At 43.4% G+C, this 10,475-nt stretch overlaps 3 protein-coding genes across 4 annotated transcripts in view; 1 reads left to right on the plus strand and 2 right to left on the minus strand.

The window, feature by feature from the left end:
• Positions 1-3,125: 3,125 nt before the first annotated feature.
• Positions 3,126-4,617, minus strand: LOC112467373. Its single transcript, XM_025035964.1, has 2 exons — positions 4,557-4,617; positions 3,126-4,045 (listed from the first exon to the last, which is right to left on the minus strand). The coding sequence occupies exons 1-2, from the start codon at positions 4,615-4,617 to the stop codon at positions 3,132-3,134; spliced, it is 975 nt and encodes a 324-aa protein (XP_024891732.1). The 3' UTR covers positions 3,126-3,131.
• Positions 4,618-4,780: 163 nt separating this feature from the next.
• LOC112467372 overlaps positions 4,781-10,475 on the minus strand; it is a 30,692-nt gene continuing 24,997 nt past the window's right edge. The window contains exon 2 of one of the 2 annotated variants that reach the window (XM_025035962.1): positions 4,781-4,812. The gene's annotated coding sequence lies outside the window, so the exon portion shown is untranslated. Of the gene's footprint in view, positions 4,813-8,284; positions 8,360-10,475 lie in introns of those variants that run through there. The other variant, XM_025035963.1, reaches the window with a different exon arrangement.
• The window catches only part of LOC112467374 (opsin, ultraviolet-sensitive-like), a 65,217-nt gene continuing 61,347 nt past the window's right edge, over positions 6,606-10,475 (plus strand). The window contains exons 1-3 of the mRNA XM_025035966.1: positions 6,606-6,886; positions 6,965-7,222; positions 7,354-7,458. Of these exons, the coding sequence (XP_024891734.1) occupies positions 7,369-7,458 (90 nt within the window). The 5' untranslated portion in view covers positions 6,606-6,886; positions 6,965-7,222; positions 7,354-7,368. The remainder of the gene's footprint in view (positions 6,887-6,964; positions 7,223-7,353; positions 7,459-10,475) is intronic.

Genomic DNA, 10,475 nt, shown 5'->3' on the forward strand with positions numbered 1-10,475 from the left:
CTTCTTCTTCTTCTTCTTCTTCTTCTTCTTCTTCTTCTTCTTCTTCTGATTTATGGCCCACGATTCCTTCACGGATAGTGTCGGCCATTATTCAATTCGACGAAGTATATACCCAGCAGATGGCGTAAGCCATGATTGCTCTTTGAGGGGGGGGGTGAGTGGGCAAGGCTGGAAATTTAAATGTAGAGTTCACAGGAATTAAAATAAGAAAGAAGCAAGCGACATAACTTAGGAGTCGGGTTCTTGATAAGGGGGAATATGTCCATAGAATGGGTTGGAAACTTTCCCGGAGATACCTATACAGGGGGGGGTTTGACCCGAATTAATTCTCATCTGAAGATTATATGATTTGCATCTTGATAGGGATCCCCACAAGGACAACCTGATGAATCGACAATATTTTTACGATACAGACTAAGGTTCAGGTTGTAATGACCACTGCGAAGGCGGTTAATAGTTACTATTTGTGCTCTACTGAGCATTAACCGATAGTACCAAGGCTTGACATTATCATTATGATAGTGGGAGTAGTGAAAGCTTCCTTTAGTGTAAGCCGCGTTTTCCAAATAAGCTCTGTACTTGTTATTTATAATGGTTTTAGATCTGTGATAAAGATCCGTGTATGGTACCTTGAAGTTGGATTTTCTGCCTGTTGTGATGGCCTTCTTAGCCAGAGAGTCCGCTCTCTCGTTACCTATGATTCCCTTGTGTGACGGGATCTACGCTACCACTATCCTAGAACCCGCAGCGACTGCTCTGCTGTACATATTGCGAATGAGTGTAATAATGTAATTATTATGTGTGATGTTGTGCGAAGTGATTGTCTGTAGAATGCTTTTACAATCAGAAAATATGATAGCTGAATTTGGAGTTGGAGTTGATAAATGACAAAGAGAGCTTCATAAATTGCCCAGGCCTCCGCCGAAAAGGTGGAAGCATCGGGAGGGAGCCTGCAACGGATTTCAATAGGTAAGTCTGGTGAGTAAACACTGGCGCCTACCGCTCTTGAAGAGTCAATCTTAGAACCGTCAGTGTAGAAAGTGGTTGATCCAAGCGTGTATTCCGCAAATGATTCTTTAAAATGCGTTTGCTTCGTGCGCGGAGATAGAGTCAATGCTCGGGTGAGAGAACTGTAATAATTTAGGTTGATTAATGAGTGAAAAAAAAAGGATAAGTAAAATAGGGAAGTGCAACTGAGCGATGCATAACTCCTCGTATGTTTTTAACTGCAAGGAAAGATCTAAAAAGTGGGATCATACGGTATGCTTTGGCTCTCTTAACAGCGCCGATTGTGCTGAACTGTACGTTTTCCAGGCTTGCTATAACTGGGTTAAAGCTGCAAGAGAAGCTTTTGACCAAATAATTATGAATAAGGTATGCGAAACGATAACATAGTGGAGGCTCTTTAGTCTCATCTAGGATCACATTTATAGGCGTAGACATGCGGTAGCCCATAGCACATCTTAGTAGCTTCCATTGTAGGCGTTGGATGGCAAGGAAGAGCTGCTTATTGCCTATATATTTAAAGACGATACAGCCATATTCTATGGCGCCTCTAAAGACTGCGCGATACAGCGAAAGTAATAGTTGCGGGTGGCCCCTCCATTTGATGCCCGCTAAAACCGTTAGTATTCCAGAAATTCTTTTACCCTCGTTAAGTAGATACTTTATATGAGCCTTTCCGCTCATCTTATTGTCTATGATAACACCTAGGAACCTATGTTCGCTTGCCATTGGTACGGCGATGCCATCTATCATTATATTGGGTTTAGGAAGACGATATACTCTTTTTCGCGTAAACACCATACAGCGGGACTTGGCGGGGGCCAGATCAAGGCCTTTAGCGCGCAGATAGCGATTCAGTGCCTCTAAGGAGGCCTCTATCAGCCGATACGCTTCTTCAATAGACTTGTGGGTGGTATAAACAACTATGTCATCTGCATATTCCAGGGAGTACACTCCTGGACTTAGCTGCCGTTTAGAGTTTTTGACATAGAGGCCAAAGAGCGGAGGACTAAGTATGGATCCCTGTGGGGCACCCTGGTGGGTGTTACAAGGGCCCTGTATATTGCCTTCACGAGAGAAAAAGATTTTCTTGTTACGCAGCAAGTTACTTATAAAGCAGCGTATGCCCGCCGAAACGCCAGCTTCCTTGAGGTCCTCTTCCAATATTTCCGGCCTAACGTTGTCGAATGCTCCCGCGATGTCCAGTAACACACAAACGGTGAATTTGCCATTAATAAGTCCAAGATGGATGACATTTGAAAGTATTTCCAGGCTGTCGCACACGATCTAAAGCTGCGGAAGCCAAATTGAGATTCTGAAAATATATCATTGGCTTTGAGATGCCAACGTAGTCTATTATAAACACATTTTTCCAGTGTTTTAAGTAAGCAGGACAACAATGAGATTGGGCGAACGCCATTCGAGTTCGGTTTGGGAATTAATACTACTAGCGATTTCCTCCAACTGTCCGGGAAAGTGCCCTTTGCAATAATTTTGTTGAAGATGTCCAATAAGTGAGCTTTGAAGCTTTCAGGAAGAGCTTTTATAATTGCGTAGTTTACCTGATCCAAACCCGGGGATGAAGACGCCTTAGTAGATGCCAGAGCCGATTTGAGCTTGTTCATGGAGAAAGTTTGATCCATCCATAACTGTATGTTTGGCAAAGTTTCATCTTCCCTTTGCATGTCACGCAGTGAAGGAGCTAGTGGTGGAGAGCAGGAAGGTGGGCATAATTTGTTGACCGCTGCCTGTTGCGAGGACTCGAGGATTTTGTGGTCCGTAAAGGCGCATTTGTCTTTGTTTTTGGAAGGCTCTAACCAGTTGCCATATTTCTGAGGTAGCAGTTTTAGAGCTAAAGTTCGTGCAGAAGAAGCGCCATCCATTCCTTTTCTGCTTGGAAAGGATACGCCTGCATTCTCTATTTTGACGTTTAAGCGCTAGATAGGTATCTCTGGAAGGATCCCGCTTAAAAACCTCCAAAGCCGTTTTGCGTTCTTTAACTGTCTCAGTGCACTTCGTGTTCCACCATGGGGCAGAAGTACCCTTATAAGCGACGTTTCTGGAACCAACTTTGCCGTCTTTACCTTGCTCACGAAGTATTTCTGTAGCCGTTTTTTTTATGTAGTCTACCACGTTCTCATAGTCCTCCAGTTCGTTATCGGAAGATTCCTTATGATGGAAGATTCCTGACTTTTCTCCAATTTGATGCTGAGTTCGCAGAGTTGAATGTCGCTTAGTTTTAGTTTATATGCAAAACGCTTGACTTTGGCCGCTGTTCCGTTGATAATAGTTTCGATTGGATAATGATCGTTGGCCATGGGATCGTCCAGAGTGCGCAAACAGCAGACGCCAGCAAGGTCCAAAGACGCGAGGGCGAGGTCGATGATGGAGCCGCTGTTGGTATTTGGATTAAAGCGCGTACTTGTAAAGTCGTTGAGTATGAGATAGTTGTGCGACTCGATGCGAGATGCCAGTCGGTTGCCAATGTTGTCATTGCGTGCACAGCCACAAAGGCGGTGATGCGCATTTAGATCTCCCACTATGAGTGCATATTTGTAACCGGATGCAAAGTTAAATATATCATTAAGTGCGTGTGCTGGGGTGTCGTTGTTGGAGTGTCTGTAAACATTGAGCACGAGTAACTCGCTGTCTTGGAACAATAGAGTAATGGCAGCCGCCTTAATAGAATGATGTAGTATAAAGGGTAGCTGTACAGAGGTTGCTTTGATATTTGATCTTAGAAGGAAGCAAATGCCGCATAGTCCCGGGTTCACAATATCATACCTTAGAGCATAGAAGCCTCTAACGCTTATTCTACTCACCTCCGAAAGGAGAGTTTCTTGTATACAGAAGATATTATATTTTTCTGCCAATAGTTGCAGGTCTGGCAGTTTACTTTGTATTCCTCTAAAATTCCATTGCAGGATTTTGATTTTTACCAGTGAGGAGTTATGCCCTTGCGACGGGAACGTGACAGATGTCACCGCTAAGATTAGGAGTGGTATGCTGAGTCGATTGTTGATTGACAGGTTCTTGAAGGCTGAAAAAGTGGAAAAGGTTAGCTAGTTGGTTCTTAAGAAATTCTTCGACTTCTTGTAGGAGAGGGTGTATTATAAATGAAAAGTTGGGTGCATAGTCTCTATTGGTCGTAGATGTAGAAGGAGCTCTGTCATCAGCATCCGTGTCTGATGATTTCGGAGTAGAAGCCAGAATGGGAGAGGGAGTTGAGCCGTTCGATATTCTGCCGTTGGGATAAAACAGCGCTTCGTAATGCTGAGCTGAGAATTGTAGATAGGATACGATTGAAGTCGTTACGTGCGCTAGTCGATTTAGTGATGGCACCTCTCGGAGGAGATGTGCGCGGATGAGAGGGTCTAGCCGCTATATTAGCGTAAATAGGGTTTTCTGTGCAATCATGATCTGAATATGTGGCTACATCTTTAGATAAAAGACCAAACCTATTCTGAAGCGGCGGCATATTATTACTACCGATAGAGAAACTTGCCATTGTGTTTCAAGTACTTGTACTCGGAAAATTGACAAAGTCAAACCTTGGATCATCGGACAGTTTATTGCCTTTAACCTTTCTTCTAGCCTCAATATATGATACATTTTTCGTAGCGGCCAAAGCGTTGATTTGCTTATGTTGTAGAATTATTGGGCAGTCCACCGATGTGGCTCGGTGATTGCCGCCACAGTTTGGGTGGGTTGTCCTTGTGGGGGCACTCTTCATCCTTGTCATGCTTATCTTTGCCATAGAATAAGCATCGGGGACTTCATTTGCATTGGCTACCGATGTGACCAGCTCTAAAGCATGAGTAACATATACGTGTTTTAGGTATAAATGGATATACCTTATATTTAACCTTAAACAAGCTAACCGAGTTCGGGAGAGCTTGACCCGCGAACTTGATTCTTAGCGTGCGAGATGGAAGAAACTGAAATTTTTCGCCTACTTTGACGCGACGATTTAACCGATCGATGCTTTGTATCTTAACGGGTGACTCAATGTATTCTGCCAACGAATCCGTTGCAAATTCCTTGGGCACGTCTTTGATTATGCCTATTCTTTGTACTTTAAATGACGGGATATAGGCTTTAATGTTATGTGCCTTTAGTATAGGATTATTAACTAAATTATTTACAGCTACGCGACAACGAAAGTCTATCGTGACTCTACGTCGGCCGGTTTTACGGACTTCGATTACATCTTTGTACGCAAATTGTGCAATTAGCCTGCTGACATTAAGGGAGTGTAGGGAGGGGTCGCCTCCTTCTTGGTGGATTGGACAAATACCGAAAATGGCGATTTATCCGTGTGGGAATATTTAAATGTCGACTCACTGGGCAATAGAGCGAGTGCGCCTTCCTGCGGCGCGCGATTGTTCGACTCTTTTTTGCTAATTTTGGGGGTGTTACCTGAGTTGTTGGGCACATCCGAGTCCGAGGATGGCGAAGTCCTCTTTCGATCGTTGCCTACTATGGGGGGAGGGTGGTGTTATTTGAATCGTTTACAGCAGGCGTCAAGGACATATCCTTGCCGTTCGCCGGCATCGTGTCCATATATTCGTCACTCTCGTCCTCGTCCATTGGGAGGGGATTGTCTCGCGGACTCTCTTTTTTGTTATTTAGATATTTATCGCTGATTTTGAGAATGTCCGACACAGACACGCGAGAGTGTGGAGTTATTCTGTGCGGGATTGAATTTTCGCTCGCATGTTGAGACACGAAACTTTCGTATTGTGTTAATGGGGCTGAAATGTGAACGGATGTTGCACGACTATTATCAGGATGGGGAGGAATCCCAGGATGCTCCCCCCCTTCTACACCAGTGCGAGAGGCCGAAGCCCCTCGCATTATTTCCGCAACACCACTATCCAGAGAAAGAGGTTGCCTGACCGGGCTGAGATAACCACACTTCACGGTAATAAATTATGTCGTAGAGCTATCAAGGGGGCTTATAGCTCGTATATAATTATAATTACGCGATCTGACGGTGGATAAAATGATTCACGCGACTTAACCGAAAACTAGTTTGATCCGACAAGCACGCAAAACGCTCGAACACGCAGAGATGATGACACGTCCGCTCACTCGAACAGTCCACGTTCGAATCCCGTCATGTGAGCCGCAACGGCGTGTCTTGCAACTGTTGTAGGCCGTAGTAGGCGTCGATACTAGATGGTGCGTCGAGTGATGGTCGACGTGAGCACCGTGGCGCGCCGCGGCCGGGAATGGTATTTGATTAGCGCTGCCGGTTCTCGTTCCCGCCAGAGAGGGAAACTAAAGTTGAAGGTCCATGGATTTGCAAGTTGCAAGAAGGCGAATGAATTGATGAGAAGGGTTACTCAAGTGAAAAAGAATGTCTTTGGGAGGGTGAGGAAAAGTTTTTTTAATATATTTAAGTAAATAAGAGGTTTTCTCGGAAAATAATTTGCAGTCAAAAACTACATGGTTGATGTCTTAAATGGGGTAGCCACAAGGGCAAGCTCCCGAGTCTATAATGTTTTTCCTGGCTAGGCAATGATTTAAATTATAGTGCCCGCTACACAATCTGTTGGCTAAGACTATTTCCTTTTTTTTAAATGGCTTTTTATAAAACCATGGGCGATCTTATCCCGAATGAAAGTAATTATAAAAATAGACGCCTTTTTTAAGAACCGCGGCATCGGAGGTACTCGCTAGTTTGCGCACGTAATTTGCATTTAAAAATCGAGTAGTAATCACTGTGCGGTATTCTGAAGTCAAAAACTTCACCCCTTCTAGAGGCTTCTTTGGCTGTCTTGTCTGCGATTTCATTCCCCGTGATGCCTCGATGGGAAGAAATCCAGGCCAACTAGAGGTTTATATTTTTGGAAAAAAAGCTGATCTTTAATTCGAGGTATGATGTAATTTTGCTGGTTGGCTGCGTTCGAGCATATGTTTTCCAAGACGCTTTTGAAGTCTGAGAATATTACAGCTTTTTCAAGGTCCATTTGCCAGATAACTATAAGTGCTTGGAGGATGGCCCAAGCCTCAGCCGAAAAGATGGTAACTTCGGTTGGCAATTTATGCCTCAGTTGAAAGTCCAAGTCTGGAGAGTATACGCCGGCGCCCACAAAGCCTGACTCGTCTTTGGAACCGTCAGTGTAAAACGAGACAGCATTTCTCCTCAGGTCCTGAGTGCTTTCAAGGAAAATAGAATTAACGTTTTGGATGTCAGAGTGAAAATGGATAGGTGTGTAGTGAATAATATGGATTAATGAGTTAAAGCTATGGTTGAAAACAGGGAGGAAAGTGGAGCAATAGATTTTTTCGGTTTTGCTTAAAATGGATTGGTAATGTTTATAAAGGGGCATGTATTTACAGGCTTTTTCATGGCGAATGGGATGTCTGGTGGCTGTAATTAGATCGTCCAGACTGGTGGTAACCGGGCTGAATTCTTGGCTGATGTTCTTGATGACTAATTTGGAGGTGAGGTACTTGAATCTGAACTGTAATGAGGGTTCTTTGGCTTCGTCTAATAAGAATGGGGGTAGGCTATAGCCATACGCCGTTTGAATGGCCTTGTACTGAATACGCTGCAGCTGCTCAAAAGTGCTAAGGTTGCCGCAAAGTTGGAAGACTTGGCATCTGTAGTCAATATTGCTGCGAATAATGCCTCTGTAGATTGTCATTAATTGCTGTGGGTGTGCGACCCACCATATGGTGGATATTCCTGCCAGGGCCTTCAAAACGCTGAGAGCTCTTCTACACCTGCTGATAACGTAATTGAAGTAAGGTTTACCGCTCAGTTGGATTCGATCATGATGCCCAAAAAGTTCACCATTTCGCTGTATTGTAACGATATGCCATTGATGGTTAGGTCCGGCACAAAAAAGGCATTTTTTGCTTACGTGTGAAAATCATTGCCTGTGATTTATTAGCGGAGAGGAAGAGGCCTTTGTTTTTTAAACAAATCCGTGATTTTTTATATAGATTCATTAATGGTTAAAATGGCCCTGGATAGGTTTTTATTGGTGGAATATACAACTATGTCATCCGCGTATAGAAGTATTTTGCAATCCTTGTTGATCAGTCGGACAATGTCTTTAATAGATAGATAGATAATGGTTACTTTATTTACCCCAAAGGGGTCTTAAAGGGCGTTTTTTTACCTTAGGGACGTACCCAACCCTGTACAGTTTCACACTAGACAAAATCTTAAAATTTGCGAAAACATACGAACATTGGCATTTTGAAGGGACGTACCTAACCCTGTACATAGCTCGTGCTTCCTATCCCGTCCTGGCCATAGCGACCTCATTTTCCTTCCCTTCGTTTTCCATCCGGCACCCTTCTGTCTATTTTCTTCAGCTTTCCTCAATTCCGCACTCTGAAAAATAACTGTATTAATCCTTCTATCTTATTTCCTTTTCCCTCTTCCCTCTCTCTTCCTTAACGCTTCTCTCTCTATCACCCTTCCTCTCTCCCTTCTATCATACATTTCTCTTACTCTCCCTTCTTCAGCTTTTTCCTATCGTCTTCGTCTTCATCCGCATCCATTAACAGACTCTCTTTCAACCTTCTCGTTATCTCGTCCTCCGCGGTCCTCTTTGGCCTTCTGCCTTTCTCCCCTCTCCTTTCTTTTCTCTTTTTTTTCTCCTTTCTTTCTCTCCGATTTACCCCTACTCTCTTCACTGTCATCCCTTTTCTTTTCCCATTCTCCTTCCTCCATCTTGTTTTATTTTCTCTATTGCTTTCATTCACTTCTCTCCCTCTCTTTTTTCTCCCAGTAATCCCCCACCACGTTCTGCCACCCTTCTCCGTCCCACTTCTCCCATCTCGTACACTCGTCCCATATGTGTTCCCATGTTTCCTCTTCCTTCCCACACATCCTACATCTTCTGTTCTCCTTTCTTTCCCAATATAGACTTTCTCTAACTTCATTACCGAGTCTAAACCTTGCAATCCTACTCCACCTTGCTTTCTCTCAGTCTCTCTCCGAGTATTCCGGGATCCCGTCTTTCCTTATAATCTTATACCACCGGTTGTATTTCGAGCATATGATCTTTTCTATCCTTGTTTTTGTTTCAATTTCTCTTTATTCTCCAAAGTTTCACCTTTCAATTCCTCTTCTTCTTCAGCTCCCACCCTAATCTCTTCTAGGTAACTCTTTCTCTCCTGCTCTCACCTTCCTATTATCTTCCTTTTTTTCCGTCTCTCTTTTATTTCTTCCAGGCATTTCCTCGCTATTCTTTCTCTTTTGCCTTCTTCCAGTTTTTTTTTAATTTCCATGCTCTCTTACTTGCTCTGCCTCTCATCTTCTCTCTCTCCACTTCATCTCTTACCATATACCCTGGTGTCCTCCAATTTAATTTAAATACTCATCTGAGGTATCTCTCCTGTATACCTTCTACCTCCTTCCTTTCTTTTCATCCTCATATTTCCGCTCCGTATCCCATCACTGTCCATATCAAGGTGTCGTATAACCAGATCCTTCTTTTCCAATTCTTTTTCCACATTTTTCCCCTATCCCCCAGACTTCCCTCATTACTCTTGCCGCCTTTCTTCTTCTTTCCCTAATGTGCGCCTTTTGTCTCCCATTTTCCTTTAATGTATTAGGTTGGCCAATAAGTCCGTGCGGTTTTTATAAGTATAAATATATACTTATAAAAACCGCACAGACTTATTGGCCAACCTAATATATCCAACGTATTTGAATTCCTTAACTTTCTCTAATTTTTTTCCTTTCCATCTCCAGTCATACTTTTTCTTCCTTCCTCCACCCTTTCTGAATCTCATTACTTTTGTTTTCTCTATGCTCAATGTTAATCCCTTCCTGTCCAGGTATCCCTCTAGCCTGCTTATCATCGATCTCATGTCCTGTTCCTCCTCCGCCATCAACGCTACATCATCCGCATACATTAATGTGTATATCTTCTCCCCTCTCAGTTTCACACCTCCCCATCCTCCCTTCTTCATATAGTCTTCCAAATCCGCGATTAATAGATTGAAGATTATCGGACTTAACGGGCACCCTTGTCTCACGCCCTTCGCCATCCAGAATGTTCCTCCACTCTCTTTTCCCATTCTTACCCTACTCTTCGTTTCTCTCAATACCTCCTTTACCCTATCTACTAGTCCCTGCCTTACACCTCTCTCTCTCATCGTCCTAATTAATACTTCTTTGTCCACTGAGTCGAACGCCGCTTTCAAATCTATGTATATTACTGTCATCTTTCCTTTCTCCTTTCCCAGTTGTCTATTTACCAAGTAGTTCAGTGCAAATATTTGGTCCATCGTCCTCATTCCTTTTCTAAATCCTGCTTGATGTTCGGGAATCAAGTTCTTCGCCTCTACTTCTTTCCTTATTTTTTCTGCTAGTATTGCTGCATATATCTTGTACATCGAAGACACGGGATTGTCCCGATTGCGCACATTACAAATCGGACACGACAATATTTCCCGATCGGACACGGTGTCGATTGCACACGGTGCCGATCGGACAC

This window comes from Temnothorax curvispinosus, unplaced genomic scaffold, assembly GCF_003070985.1.
Source record: "Temnothorax curvispinosus isolate PA1 unplaced genomic scaffold, ASM307098v1 QBEX01017208.1, whole genome shotgun sequence".
Lineage (NCBI taxonomy): Eukaryota > Metazoa > Arthropoda > Insecta > Hymenoptera > Formicidae > Temnothorax > Temnothorax curvispinosus.